General features: G+C 40.3%; 1 protein-coding gene across 15 annotated transcripts in view; it reads right to left on the bottom strand.

Annotated features, from left to right (window-relative positions):
• The window catches only part of NRG1 (neuregulin 1), a 1,136,418-nt gene that overhangs the window by 213,447 nt on the left and 906,794 nt on the right, over positions 1-16,177 (bottom strand). For 5 of the 15 annotated variants that reach the window (XM_031935855.1, XM_023214596.3, XM_031935849.1 and 2 more), the window contains exon 1: positions 8,851-9,367. The exons of 9 other annotated variants lie outside the window; for them this stretch is intronic. In XM_031935855.1, coding sequence (XP_031791715.1) covers positions 8,851-8,950 — 100 coding nt within the window. In that variant the 5' untranslated portion in view covers positions 8,951-9,367. Of the gene's footprint in view, positions 1-8,850; positions 9,469-16,177 lie in introns of those variants that run through there. One more of the 15 variants, XM_023214600.1, reaches the window with a different exon arrangement.

Raw genomic sequence — 16,177 nt, 5'->3', positions numbered from 1 at the left:
GGGCATAAATAATATGCACAACATTTAAAACTCCACTGTTCCATTCTAAACATCAAAATATAATAAGTAACTCTTTCTATTGACATTTCTCCTTCCTGTCAGGCTGAGGGTACTTGGGAACACATAATATCCCCAACATGTTTGAAAAAAAGAGAAGAAAAACCCTCAAGACATAAGTCTCTCATTTCTATTCAATTTAATATATGGAAAATCATGTATTTCATTTTCCATTCAACTCAGTATTTAAATTATTGGTTTCTTCCTGACAAACCCACCGGCTCATTTCCATAATGTCTATAAGTACTACTCTTTCCAAAATGGATAATGCATGAGCAATCCCCCGGGAAGGTTCCAACTGTACAGCAAGGTGACCTCACTACAACAAATTATAATCATAATCTATTCTCTGTATTTCATCTAATCCTTCTGGGGACAATATACCAGCCTTCAATATTTTTCCCAGAAATAGATGACAATAAGTTTCAATATGACTGCTATTATAACTGTTTCTAAAGATCTACCATCTCATGGGCTTCAAGACAGACCGGCCCCCCACCCCCATTTTTAAACAATTGAAACTACAGAACGGAAAAGGAATACTATAATTTTAAACAATACAATGTTGTGCATAATCCCAGTACTGTACTTCCATTTCACCCTATTGGCAGAAAAGAGATAAAGTACCAAAACATATAAAAACAGGTTTGATACGTACACATAAAAATAATGCCTATTTGCTGGGTATGGTGACTCACGCCTGTAATCCCAGCACTTTGGGAGGCCAAGGCAGGCAGATCACGAGGTCAGGAGATCGAGACCATCCTGGCTAACATGGTGAAACCCCGTTTCTACTAAAAATACAAAAAAAATTAGCCAGGCATGGTGGCGGGTGCCTGCAGTCCCAGCTACTTGGGAGGCTGAGGCAGGAGAATGGCATGAACCCAGGAAGGGGAGCTTGCAGTGAGCTGAGATCGCGCCACTGCACTCCAGCCTGGGCAACAGAGCAAGACTCAGTCTCAAAAACAAAAAGCAAAAAACAAAAACCAATGCCTAGTTGATACACAAATGAAAAATTGTGTTAATTAATTTACTATTATTTGTTCTGAAAAAATAGCATTGCAAACTGGAATTCTGACATCTCCTTGTAAAGGCTGGTTTTAGATTCCCTGTGGGATAGCTAAAGAGACTGTGCTTTAAATATGTAATATAAGTCTCTAAAACTGGGAGATTATATGTAACAAAGGGATGAGTTACATACAGTTTTAAAAACTGGCTATATTGAAATTTGAACTTTATTTATAAAATAGGCCATGTAATAATGAGAGGCATTTTCACCTGATGATAAAAGTCACACATTAAAACTACTAAAAAGCTTGCATTGATATAGTACTGTGAAAGTCAGTAAAAGGTTTTCTTTTTCTTTTTTCATATTACTCCGTAACTAAGGCCGGGATTATTCAGCAGTCTTCCATATTTCCTACTCATTGCTCTGTAATCTCTCTGTAGAAATAACGGTGGTTACGATAAGGTGCAATAACTATTTGCTAATAGGTCAAATAAAAATGAGTCATATTTTATGATAGAAACTTACTACTTTTCTCACCAAGGGAAAATGCTAGTTGCTCTGTCATTCTAATTTTATGCTAAATTCATTTAATATGGACGTCATTTGAGCTGATTTATTGGTTGCAAAAAATGTTACTGCTTCAGTTATCCCTAGCTCAGATTTCTTTTATGTATTACTTCAATCCTACTTAATTATTATCAAAAACCATATAATTTTTTCAAAGTTGTCATTATTATTTTAAAGAATATGTAAAGAATAAGTAAAGTCAAATTACTTTTTCAAAGTCCAAATATTAAACTATATGACATGGACAATATTCAGCCAGGTATGACCTACAAAATGGGCAATTTCATATGGTTCAATCTAATAAAACATTCCATGACTCTCATACCACTGAAACTAAAACTACAGCTGCCCAGCGAAAGCACTGTCTGCCTATCGAAACTGTGGAATGAAAGGTTTGGGGCACTATGGCAGAGCAAAGGCTATTCCCATAGATGATAGATTTCTTGGAGCAAGAAACAATGGGAACAATATTACATTTTAAAAAGGGAAGGGGAGTAATACACTGAGAGTTACTCAGTATGCCTCAGTAATACACTGAGAGTAACTCAGTATGTTAAAGACAACAAGTACAGGGTGGAATTAACATAAGCAGGTAAACCATAAATACAAGGGCTATGTGACCACATTAAAATATCAGCCCATGATCCACAAGAATTAGTCACACAAACCTGTGTTCAAAAATGTGCATTCAATCAAAGTGGGGCTCCTAAACGATGTGTTGCCCTGGGTTAAGGAAACAGTGATAGGAAGAGATGAAAACAAATGTGTTAATAAGGATCTGTTGTCTAATTTTGATGCTTTCACATATAGCTTTCCAATGCCAGAGTGAAACTCTTAAATAGCACTAGATCTCTTTGTGGGTACCATGTGCACTTCAGTGGGAGGGAGCTGTTGCAAGGGGTGATTGGAAGGTATTTAAAGATGCTTGATTCCCTTGGGGGAAAGTCCTAGAGGGAATTAATCTGACAGATGTCCCCTTGCAAGCTGACCACTGCATCAACATCATCAGAATGATGTTTTAGAATATTCTAATTTAGAATTCTTAATGAATTAGGGCTATGTGGTCCAGCTGGAAAACAAACTTCAGCTGAGGCAGCTAACATGTATGGAATTGGGACTCTATTCTTCCAGTAGATTGCCCAGAATGCAGTAATTAAAAAAAAAAAAAAAAAGAGCGAGAGAGAAAAGAAGTTAGTCTTTGGGGAATAGCAGTGTGATGCTCCTGGAGCACCCTCTGGAGGCCAGAAAAAGGTGACACCAGGCACAGGAAGCATGAAGAGAATTGTGATCATCTCTGCCTTGTGCAGAGGCAGAACCCCACAGAGCTCACTTGACTTGGACTGAAAAATGCACTTCATCAGTCATAATCGGGGCAACATAAGAAAGTGCATATCGAATTTCTAGTTTAAAAATGCAAAAGAAATCGAATGTGTTAATGATATTCTCAAATAATTTTATTTCCGAATTTAAAAAATTAACATATTTTCTGCCTACATTCTGAATTCTTCTGGGAATCTACTGCAGAGGCTTTAAAAAATATTTAGAAGAAAGAGATGAGAGCATGGAATATTTTCCTTAATAAAATGTACTTTTGTAAACAGGGTTATATACAGTGAATTATGAGTGAATTGTTGAAAAGTAGCCAGCTTTATGCTTACTAAAACTAAATATAAATCAAGTTGTCCATTTCTTCTTTTTTCCTAACACCTCACTTTTTCTAAAGCGACAAACACTGACATCTATTGGTATTTTGGTACCTCGCTATTTTTAAATCTATTAAAACATATGCAAGGACGTACACAAGTGCAGTCGTGCACAAAATTAGGAGGAATCCAAAACATTCGTTCCTTTAAGAAAACTTCATGTTATGTACCTTAGTGGCATAGTTTTTATCTGGGTAAAATAAATCCGTTTTCAAGCTAATACCATCTGATTTAATTTTTTGTTTTTTCTATTTGTCAAGAGGGGGAGCTCCAGGGCTAACTAAACTACCAGAAGTTCATTCATTTGCATCTCTGAGCAAATAAAATTACTCACTCAAAATACTGGCACTTGGTTTGTTTTCATCTATCACAACAGAACATGATAAACTATCAGGACTGTTCAAATCGAATTTAACTTGTTACTTTGGGAATGCTAACAGAATGTTGATTTAGTAAGAATCTATCACACTTTGAGAACTTTAAACACTATAGCCATTCTAGAAAGGCTGAGGAGGAAATAAAAAGCTAGAAACGTGGATTTAATATATTCCTTATTTTGTTTATATTTAGAAACACCTGCACTCAATTCTATGAACATTGCTGGCAATATACTGTTATGCTTGAAAAAAAGATAGTGAGGGGAAGGTTGGTGAACACTTTTGTTTTTCAATTGCTGCAATTTATATGAGTCCCAAAAGAGAAGATTATGTATTCTATACAATAAAGTGGGGTTTAAGCATCAACTCTTAAGTGTTGCCAGAAAAAAGAGTCATGTTTCAAAATCTTCTCATAGCTTGAAACCTCAACATTTTTCTGCCAGAGATAAAATTATGTTGCACCTCACTCTACTTTCAATATTTAGATTGAGTTCAGTACTGTTTTCATAATATATATATGCAGTTATGGAATTTGACACTCTTATCCACTTTTCTCTAGTTTTACAGGTAGTACATATTAATATTTATACCCAGTGTAATCTGAGGTCAGCTTGGGATATTTTTTACCATAAAAGGTAAATTTTGGAAAGTATATCAAATATCTTTGCAAAGACACAGATAATTCACTTCTTAAGTAGTTTTATAAAGACATCTAATATTACTGGGCACTTATTACACGTTGGTTGATGTTCAGAGTGCTTTTCATGGATTATTTCCTTAAGCTTCATGAAACCTTCATGATAATAATAATACTATTATTATCCCCATATTACAGAAAAGGGAAATTTAGGCACAGAAAGATTAAGTAACCTTCCCATGACTACATATTTAAGAACAGCCTAATTAGGATTTAAACCCAGGCAATCTGGCTGAAGAGCTAAAGACTAGGCCATCTGGCATCTTGCTGCCTAATAGCGAAGAATTTTCTTATTTTCGAAAGGACAGATGACAAAATACACAATATACATCTGTTTTACTGCCAGGAACATGGTAAGAATTCAATAAACAGCAGTTCCCTCATTTATAAACATAAAAGTGTCCAGCACAGTGCCTGGCACATAGTAGGTATTCAGTGTTCACATGTCTGTCTAATATTTTTTGGTTTTACATATATATTTTTTTCTCCTTTTTCATTAGTGTTATCTGACCATTTCATGGGTATGAGAAGTATTCATGTTTGAGCATATAACTTTCTTCCACTCTTACTGCTATTTTAATACTGCAAAATAAGTCCTATTTCATTCTGTGAATAATCTTTAATGTTTTTAATAATTACATAGGCTAGGTGGTTACAAGTAACCAGCTTGAAACAGATCACTGGACATTCCTCTTGTTCTGTAAACACAGGCTGCCCTGTTAGGGTCACGGCACTTTATACCCAAGAATGTTTACAAGCACTTCGGCCTGCAGAGCCACTTAGTGAGGGAAACAGGTGGGTGATGTCATTGGGGAAACTCACAGCTTGCTTCTACCCATTTGGGATACTAGGTTTCTCAATGTTTCCATCACCTATACTCACAAATGCCCCTCCTACCAGGAGTGAAGGGAGACAGGATAGTTCTAGAATCCGGCTAGGCATGATAGCGAATTTTTTCCAGGTTATTTAAGAGGAGAAAATAAAAAAGATAGAATTCCGTGCAGAGGTGCAGAGTAAGAACATATCAACAAATAGAGAATCATAAAGGAAGCTTAGAGTCAAATACCAATTGGCCAAAAATTAAAAAAAAAAAAACAAAAAAAAAAAACGGCCAAGTGCAGTGGCTCATGTCTGTAATCCCAGCACTTTGGGAGGCCGAGGAGGGTGGATCACGAGGTCAGGAGATCGACACCATCCTAGCCAACAGGATGAAACCCTGTCTCTACTAAAAATACAAAAATTAGCCGGGCATGGTGGCGCACACCTGTAGTCCCAGCTACTCAAGAGTCTGACGCAGGGGAATCACTTGAACCCGGGAGGCGGAGGTTACAGTGAGCCAAGATCGCACCACTCCACTCCAGCCTGGTGACGGAGTGAGACTACGTCTAAAAAAAAAAAAAAAAGCTCTGATTTTGTAATTCAGGCTTCAAGAGAAAAAGTCTGTTGAGCTGAATCAGTATGAAGAGACTGGATATGGGAGGTCTAGCATCAAGGAGGCCCAGGCTGTTACAGGGCCCTTGGTACACGAATCAGTGATACAGTACCCAAGACCATTCTTAGTTTGCTTATTCTGAGCAAAGAAAAGGAATCAATGACTCCAAGGGCTTGGGACCTATTAGAGCTATTATTATGGAATAAATAATTCTGCTGAACATCTGCAGCCCCAATAGTGTGCAATTCAACATTTAGTTAATTGTACAAAAATGCAGATGCTCTGAAATAGCCATGTATGTATCACATATCAGTCACTCATGCCATATGAAAGTTAAAGAAGCCTTTTCCCCCTGAAAATTTCCCTCCAACAGATGTGTTTATGCCTATGTGTATAATATAGCACACAGCGGGGCTGAGTGGCTGAGATCCCACCCCATTCTCTCTCCCCTGACTGTCATGAGGCAATGTTAAAACAGCCAAAGAGAGGCTTGGCTATTACATACATATCATCCAGGACAGACAGTTGCAGCGGCTGTTTTAAGAAGCGGGTGAAACGTGGAACTGACAGACACTAAGATGGGAGCAATACAAGAGACACTTGTCCTCATAAGTCCTAATTTGGGCTAGCGTGGCAAGTGTGAATACTAGAGTTATGGCATCTAGAGGTCGTTCCTTTGAGGATGCCTGAAACCTAGAGAGTGGGTTTTTCTCACAAACCATTATGGTCATCAGGTATGAATTCTCCTAAGACAAGGAAAACTACACTGGCACTTACCATTGTAAGGAAAATGACAACGAAGGAAAGAAACACTGATTCTGAAGCATTGTTTGTAATGCCATGTGCGTCTATATAAAGCTGGTTTCAAGTTGTTGACCATTCTTTTTGAATCAAATAAAGAATACATATTCTTATCTGGTTTAAAAAGCACAAGATGCTTTGAAGGGGGTAAAAAGTCCCTCCCCAAAAAAGATTATAATCTGGTGGAAAACAGACAAATATACTAAAAACTAACCTACAGCCAAAGTCATTCCAATTTTTCAGGGAAGACAGTTAAGCAAATGTCACTTAAAGATACTGACTTAGCTGGTTTAGAGGGAATCACTGCTGTGCCTCTGGAAAGCAAATTAGAGCCACCAAGGAAGCTCTGGTGCTCTGCGTCAAGAGACAGCATAGCTAATCACAAGACAGCTGCCTACCTAGTAGATAAGATCTGGTGGGCACAGAAATGCCTGCCTCCTAAATCCCTCCCCCACTGAACTTGTCAAGTTTCTGTGTTATGGTGCTGCTGCTAGGAGCCCCTGACAAAATGCATACCTATTACTTGTAAAGGATGCTACTTCAGACCACTGGTCCCTCCTTAATTCATTAGACCATCTACAGAGGACCACAGAAACTTCTGAAGGCAATAAGCAGGGAGACAGGAGAAAAACACAACCACACACAGTGATAAGAGCCCCCAAAATAACTCTTTACAACGATTTGAGCTAGGTCTGAAATCTCTGTAATTTAGTATGATGACCTTAGTAAGGACAGTACACAAAGTTACGCAGGGAGGTAACTAATCCAGCTCCCCAATTTCATATCTTGTTAAATAAAATGCTATGGTCTCTCCCCAAAATATAGGGTAAAGATAAGCAAAAATTCAATACACCCTCATGAGGGGCAATGATCAGTAATTGAAGTGAATACGATCAGCAGTATCCTATTAAAGAAGCAAGCACAAGAATGGCCAGTGGTGAAACAATTACTCTCTGTTCAATTTCTGTTTGCTCAAAACTCTGCTGAAGATTTCTGCCAACAACCTAGGTTCTGAATACCAGTAAGAGGACCAAGCAAATGTAGTTTTCTTCCAGCAAGGGACAAATACTTCTACGGCATTACCGTAGCCACAGTACTATCAAGTACTATTGAATTAATTCTTCAGAAGTACTTCATGAAATCTGCGTTGGGAGCATGCTCAAAGCGACTTAAGGCATCCAGATCAATTAATAATTGGGAATTGCAGAGGCAAAAAAATAAATAAATTCTCCCCCATCTCCTTCCTCCCCTCTTTTATCAGCTACCAATCACTCATAAACAAGTATTTATTCGACATGCCCCTTTTGTCCAAGGTAATGTCTAAAGCATCAGCGCTTCCTGGGGATATCTAAGGTAAAGCTTTCATCCATGCTCGTGTTCTGATGATGAAATACAAGATTTGTTTCTACAAAGCTTCAATTGCCAACTGGGTTCAAAAATTCAGATAAACGGTTGCTTTCTGACATCTCTTGGGAAAGTAAATGAACCGTATTTATCACAGAGGTCTTGAAAAATAGAACTGTTAAGCCAAAAGTTTGTAGAACTTGTTTGGCGCAGAGCTGATTCCTGGCACTGGACTAGATTTCATCTGCTTCGCTGACTTTTAGGAATCCCTGCGCTGCTCTGAGTCTCCATAGCGCAGGACTGAATCAAGCCGAACTAGGGCGCACTCTACATCGCTTGCCCTCTGCCCCAAAACGCCGAAGCTAATTTCCCACGCGGCCCCTTCCTCGACCACCCACTTCTGCGGTGCGAGGCACACCGAGGGGACGGGCTGTCCCTCCAGGAGGCCCGTTCCAGCGTTTCCCGCTAGAGGGCACACGGCCCCCGTGAAAAGCGCTTCAGGCGCGGGGCACGCGCGCACGCAGCCTCGACTCCTATACCCCAGGTCTCACTCCCGGGCTGGGCTCCCCAGCTAAGGCGCTGGGGAGGGGCCGTGCCAAGGAGCGCAGAGCTCCCGGAACCCTGGGAGGGTGCGGCTGGGACCGCTGTCCCTTGCCCTGCGCTCTGGGCGTTGGCGCCCGGTAGGACTCGGCGCCCAGGTGAGCGGCGGCCCCGAGGAGGGGAAGCACCGCGCGACTCCATCGGCGCTCAGAGCACAGGGCGAAGCGGACGGGTAAGGTAGAGGGGAGGGAGAGGCCACCGCATCCGAGGAGGAGGAGGAGTAAGAGGAGGATCCCGGGGCCCGGGCCGCGCTGCGCACCCACCTGGGCTCTGGCTGCCCGCCGCGGACTCGGGCTTCTTGCCGGAGCCTCGCTCCTTCTTCTTGCCCTTCCCTTTGCCTCTGCCTTCTTTGCGCTCGGACATCTCGCCGGAGACCGAACGCTCTACGCGGACGGCTCTCGGCGCAGGCGAGTTTGGTCCAAGGGCTCGGATTGGGTTTGGGAAAAGTTTGTCCCTCGAGGGGGAGAGCGAACAGCCGGGCTGAGGCGCTAGCGCTGCGCGGGGGCGTCTCCCGTCGCCTGCAGAGAGCGCGGCGCGGACGCTGCGGGCGGTCCCGGCCACCTGGAACGGCGCTCGCCCTGGCTCTCGGGGCTGCTCCTGTCGCCCAGGGAAGTCGTCGCTGGGTCCCGCCGCTGGCAGCTAGCGTCCTGGTTTCTGCCCAGCGCCCTCGCAGCCCGATCGGGGAGAGGTTGTCACCGTCCCGCTCGCGCTCCCATCGTCCGGGCAGCAGCCGCCGCTCAGCTCTTGGCCTCCGCGCGAGCCCGGAGTTCCAACAAGTTTCGGGGAACTCCTCGCCGGCTCTTTTTCAATTGCCCCGCAGCCACCCACCTCCCGCCCGCAGGTTGGAGGCAGGCGCCTCCTTCGCACCCTCCCCTGGCCTCGCCCCCTCCCTCTTCCCCACCACACCCCCACCCCGAGGCGCGGACACGCCACCGGGAGGAGCCTGGGCTCGGCGCTCCCGGGCGCAGCCCCTTTTCCTCCCGCGCGGGCAGGGCAGGGGGCGGCGGCGCGGCTGCCGGGAACCCCCGACAGGGGTCGCTGGACGCTGTGAGGAGACCAAGGCAAGCGCCCCGGAGACCCGGGAACCCAGGCGGAGACCCGACACTCTCGCTGCCCGCTCCTCTCCGCAGCCAGGCAGTACTTGGGAGGGCTGCTCAGTCCCCTTCCACGCGGAGGAAAACGGCGCAGAGAAAAGTTTGCAACTCCCACACCTGTACCCCAAGCGGAGGCTCCGTGGTCAGGAACCCTGGGAGGGGTGCGGGGGAACTTTGGTGGCTTTTCCAGACGAGTTCGGGATTCATTCCTTAACTCAAGTGCAAAAGCCCTGTCGCACGTAGGCGAAAATAAACTCTAGGTGGAAGGGAGTTTAAGGTAAGATAATTCCTTCCAGGTGCACAGGAAAGGCTAAGCGAACCTTAAAAATGCCAGGTTGCGCTCTCCTGCTGGGTCTGCGCCGTGTGTGTGGGGGGTGGGGGGGGGGGGGTAAGTGCCTGTTAGAAATCTCCAGCTTTTCCGTAAAAAATAACCTGGCCTCTTCTAAGGGGGTGCCCCTAAACTACGTTTCTTACTACAACTTAATTTGCAGAGGAACTGATAAAAAACACATTTCGGAGAACGACTGAGAATAATTAAAATTACTGCAGTCACTGGAAGTCCCTCAGTTCTGCCCAGTGGAAAAGCAGGCAGGGAGGGGTAGAATGAAGACACAGAACTGGAGATCCTTAATTCGTGAATGTGGGGTTTCTCAGATTCAAACTTTACTCAAAACTGCGCGTGAAACCTGCTCCTTCCCTTGTTCTCCCTCTGGTGGAGAATTCTAAAGAGCAAGGAAATAAGAATGCATTGACCCCTCCGCTGCAAAGGACAAACGTTAAAGACCAGGGTAATCGCGCACCACGGAAGGATCCAGAATTATCTACATGTAGAGAAATCATTCTCAGAGTTATACCACAGCTGTGGCTAACTTAGACTCTTAATTTACAGTGAGATACTCTTGTGTTGTGGTCGGGAAGTGGTGAGTTGGAACAATCCATATTCAAAATCTATTGCTTCGCTTTAAAAGTGACTTGTTCTTGGTTTTCCATTTTCTGGGGTCAATGCTGACTGAACCATTACCTACACACAGCCCTCTCACGGTATTTTCTGATGGCCACAGTTTAAATAAAAGTGCAATCTGGAGTGTCTCCTTGATATGTAGATTGGAAGGGAGGGAGACAAGTATGTTCACTTTAAAACTGTCCTAAAATAACACTAATTTATTTGCACTGTCGTAAGAACAAAACTCTGTTGAATAGGTTTAACTGTGAAAAGATATCTAGCAGTCTTGCCATCATTATTTATAGTTTAAAAGTTTGATGTCCAAATAGCTTCTGATAGCCTTCCTACAAACACCAGATATAAATTTCACTGGGCTATAAAAACAGCAAAAGCAGAGAAAAGATGATGAATATATCTCAGTAGCACTATTAATATTCCACAGAGACGAATGCAAGATGGAGTCTGAACGTTGGCTGAAATAACTCTGTTTTCCCAGGAGGGGGCCAGTGCTCAGTAAGCAGGAAATAGCAAAATTCAGAGAAGTCCTTTCAAAACAGATATTTTGTCCTGAGGATGTGAGACAGCATAAAGGCTTAGTATACACTACCGCATATTCTCAAACATGTCATTATGTTAGAATTGAAGGACTGAGAGCAAAGATGTATTCTGGGGTTTTTTTTTTTTTTAATGACATTTCCCCCAATTAAAAAAAGAAAAGGCTCTAGTAGCAAAATCCATTTCTATGAAAATATTGTAATTCCACCACTTTTGTTTAGAGTCTGGATGTTTTGCTTCACAAAACAGCTTACTGGTCATTTGTTAGAGTAATTTTTCAGTGAGGGTAGTGGAAGAGCCTACGATTTTGTGATATATTTTCATTTAAATGAACCTGAAGAGGTAGTTGACAGTCTTCCAAAATTAAGCATACATGACTATAAAAGAGATTACAGATACTATGGTGACTTAAAGATAAAATATAAAAGCAGGATTCCTACAGGAATTTTAGGGCTGAGGAATGAAATATGAAGGGAGGGAGGTGAGTATAAATGAGCATTTAATAGTTGTTTTTCCTTGGTTTGATGCAATGTAGCGGAAAAGACAGGACAAAAATTGCAATGATAAATATTGAAGGGACTTTAAGGAAAGATGATGAAATGGCAATTTCTTGACAAGGATCCTTTCTGGAACCATATCCAGATTCTGGAGTTACATTTTAGTTGTCACTTGCAGCTGAATTATCAGGAAATTCATGGCTCAGTCCAAAAAGGTTTTTTTCTAATATATTTTTAGGTCTTTATGTTATTTAATGTTAATTTTAAGGAGTTTTATTACATTATTTATGACTGGCTAAAAGATTAACTAAATAAATGTCAATTTCTCAGACAGTTAAAACATTTATGAGATTTATCAATAATTTGATATTGTCCTTAAATTATTCATCTCTGTGGTCAGGAAGTACAAATGAATTTCTTTTGCATTTGTAAAAATCCTTGGAAGTGACCAGAACAAGGGATGGAGAAAGGAGGAGGAATATTTTAGCTTTAAAAAACAAAACCCAATTGTATAATTTAGAAATGATGACAAATCCTAGTGATTTAATTTTATTAATTTGTGTATTGTTCTGATCTTAGATCATGTATTATATAGGGTATATCAGCTCCCAGGTAACTTGTCAACATAACTCCTGATAAAAAGAGTGGAGATTTTAAAAAAATAAACACCTCGGGCATTAAAGAAATGCAAAATTTAGATCTCACATTAAATGACAGCGTAAGAGAAATGCAATCGTGTGCCACTACATTTTTCCTTGGCTAGACTTAACTTTTAGAAGGACTCTTGGAATCTACAAAGCTGGCTGAATAGATCCTTTCTCTCAGTAAATCCCATTTGGGAAAGACTCCAAGAAAATTTTTAAAACATGGAAAAATTAAGACTAACATGAAGACAAATTGCATTTTTGGCAAAATATTATGCATATTGACAGTAATGGGACTTTATAATTCTGCAGATGGTCACTTATAACTTTTTAAAATCAAGTAACTTAAGATAATTTAAACAAAGATTACTTCTTTAAAAACTTTGCAACAAAGTTGACATTAATGAAGATGCATGAATGCAAAGAAAATCTCACTCAGCAGAGTCAACTTCAAAACAACCACTAAATGTATGTGATTCATTCATTCACCAGGCATTTACTGAACTAAATGATAGACAAGCCAGGCGTGGTGGCTCATGCCTGTAATCCTTACACTTTCGGAGGCTGAGATGAGTGGATTGCTTGAGCCCAGGAGTTCAAGACCAGCCTGGGAAGCATGATGAAATCCTGTCTCTACAAAAAAAAAAAAAAAAAAAAAGATACAAAAATTAGCCAGGTGTCATGGTGCTCTCTTGTAGTCTCAGCTACTGGGAGGCTGAGGTGGGAGGATCACCTGAGTCTTGGGAGGTCCAGGCTGCAGTGAGCCATGAATGCACCACTGCACTCCAGCATAAGTGACAGTGAGACCCTGTGTCATAACAGTAAATAAATAATAAATAAGCTAGACAGTAGAGAAACAGAACAAAATATTGTCTCTGATCTCATGAACCTAAAATATTGTGAGAAAGGCATAAAAACAAATTAAATATGACAATACAATATGAAAAACAAGGCCAGATAAGTTTTCTAGAATTGAAGCTCATAAAATTTGGGAGATCTTTTTAAAGAAAAATACTACAAAATTAAACATACAAATTTAGGTAATAAGAAATTAAAGAGTCTCTTGCAAGTCAGAGGCCCTGAAGAGTAAGCTTCCTTAGCTTATGGTAAATTCACTTTCAGTGATTCCAAGCATATTCCAACATCTGTACCATAATTACAGAATGGTACATGACAATTATATACTATTTTGGAGATTAGATAATACTGTTACATAATATCACTATAAATAGGAGACATTAACAAGCAATCAAAAGGAACACACACAAAAGTGAAATAAGCAAAGAGGGAGAAAACTGAGGTGAAAGGAGGCTTAATAATTCACAGATTTGCAATTGTCCTGTATGTTCAGTTAGACTCTTAGCATCACCCATGCGTGTTGAGTTGATTAGGCAAAACACTTCTGACCAGCAAGACACCCTGGCAAAACTAGAAGTGGTCCCCTTCATTTGGCAAATATTTAATAGAATTACTAATTAATCATATTGTCTGCTGTAAAGACAGTTTTATGATGAAATTATGAGTTTAGAATTCAAAGAAAAATGCTAAAACGCAATGTTCAAACAACATTAAAATGAAATCTTTATGTTTTTCTGCTTTTGTGACTTTTAAAAATTACATACTAATAATTACTATTATTTATCATTACTATTAATGATAAGATTACTGTCATGATTGTAGTGTCATTACTGATATAATGGATTAAAAATGGTTAATACTGCTAAATGCCATTGCCAAATATCTTCTTCTGGCCCTGATAAACAGGGCCAGCATCATACATTTCTTCTGTAATAAGATGGATATATAAGACAATCATTTTTGAAAACATTTGAATTTCTTATAAGAAGAATACCATCCCACACAACTTTTCCGTTACTTTTCCTGACCTCTGCATTATTTATCCCCCCTCAGTCCCCCGGCAATGCACCCTTAATTTAGACGTGTATATGATGCAAATATACATATACTTATATATGCATATGTGTACATACACATATACATATATAGACATATATGTGTATACATCTGTTTGTGTGTCTATATGTATCTGGGTATATAACTTCTCATTCCGTTTACTGGAAATGGAAAGTATTGTCTGTATTTGAATATAAGCCTATAAAAGGCAGAGATTATATATCCTTTTATCCATTTATTTTATATTGCTATCCATTAGAATTCCTAGCTGTACTTTGCATCTGGTAAGCACTAAATACTTTGCATAGAATGTACCTAAATAGAACAGAATGAAGATAAAAAGCCTAGTTCAGTGATTACCATTTTCTATCAATCAGTGACTAATTACCTACTGTGACAATCATTTTGACACCTTCTTTCTATGACCCACCCATCCCCAAGTCCTGTCATTTTGACTTGAGTCTTCTTTTATGCCTCTTCACTAAGTACCACCCCAATCCAAGTCTTCATCCTTTTTTGTTTTGACTGTAATAAAGCTTTCCACCTGGGCTATTGCTTCCCCCAATTATCTTGCCACACACTGTAGTCAGAAGAGTCTTTTTGAAATGCAAATTTAATCCAGTCACTTTTTGCTTCCCAGGAGTCTATCCAGTGCCCTTGAAGAAGGAGGCTGTGGGTCACCCCAGCCTTATCTCCCTTTGCTTCCTGCACAAAGGCCTCCTTGCACCATGCCTGCATAGCTTGCATCCTTTGCAGCCTTAGTGCCTTTGCACTAGCTATGTTCTCTGCCTGAATTTTCCCACGACCACCACATTTTGCCTAATTCCACTTAACATTCAGGCTCCAAGGGAAATTCAGTTGCTTGGAAAAGCTTTTCCTTACCTCTGTACACTGTTTCATCCCATCCTATTTTAACCTCTCTTTACACTTTTTGGTGAATAAATAAGTATTACTTTCATATGTAAGACTATACATACAGAAGTGTGTGTCCTGTATGTTCAGTTAGACTCTTAGCATCAACATGCATGTTGAGTTGATTAGGCAAAGCATTTCTGACCAGCAAGACACCCTGGCAAAACTAGAAATGGTCCCCTTGGTTTGGCAAATATTTAATAGAATTACTAATTAATCATATTGTCTGCTGTAAAGACAGTTTTATGATGAAATTATGAGTTTAGAATTCAAAGAAAAATGCTAAAACGCAATGTTCAAACAACACTAAAATGAAATCTTAGGTTTATTCAGTCAAATTTTTGATGATAATAATGATGGTACTGGGCATGACACCTTGAGATAACTTCTGTTAAAATAAGCCTTTCCAGGAACAAACATGTAAAATAAAAATCTGGACTAATCAATATAATCTCTCAATACCTTCTCTAAAAGGTGAGGTTATAAAATGATAAAGTGCCAAGAAGCATAATTACTTTTTTTCCTGAATTTGCTCTGCAAGTTTCACCTGTAGATTACATTCATTGGCTTCATTTCCTCCCTTGGATTCTTGGGAGGTGTCAGAGGAGCCCATAAAATAGTTGGGTTTTAGCAAAGATATTCTAATAAAGTGATAATGGATGAAAACCTGCAAACACTGCATTGTTAAAGTGAGTTAAAAACCTCTTCTTGTCCTAGGCATAATGTAAGTAAGCTTCCTCTCATCATTAAGATTATTTTTCACTTCACAGATTAGTGATAAATCCCCATAGAGTCATTTCATCAAGTGACACCCAGTAAACACCTTAGAACTATCTTTGAGTTTTGATTTAATTTCTCTAATATTTTACTAGATTCCCATCATCCATATTCACACAGCAAATGCCAAGGCATTTCTCCATACATACTTGGCCCTCATTTTCTGTGAGTATTTATTATACAGCCAAGAGAGAGATTCTGATGCTTTGATGGCTTTTAAGAGTGATCCCGCAAGAACCTCTTCAACGTTTCCA

The sequence above is a fragment of the Piliocolobus tephrosceles genome, chromosome 7 (genome assembly GCF_002776525.5).
Source record: "Piliocolobus tephrosceles isolate RC106 chromosome 7, ASM277652v3, whole genome shotgun sequence".
Lineage (NCBI taxonomy): Eukaryota > Metazoa > Chordata > Mammalia > Primates > Cercopithecidae > Piliocolobus > Piliocolobus tephrosceles.
The sequence above is the reverse complement of the archived record's forward strand: the minus strand, read 5'-3'. Positions and strand labels throughout refer to the sequence as shown.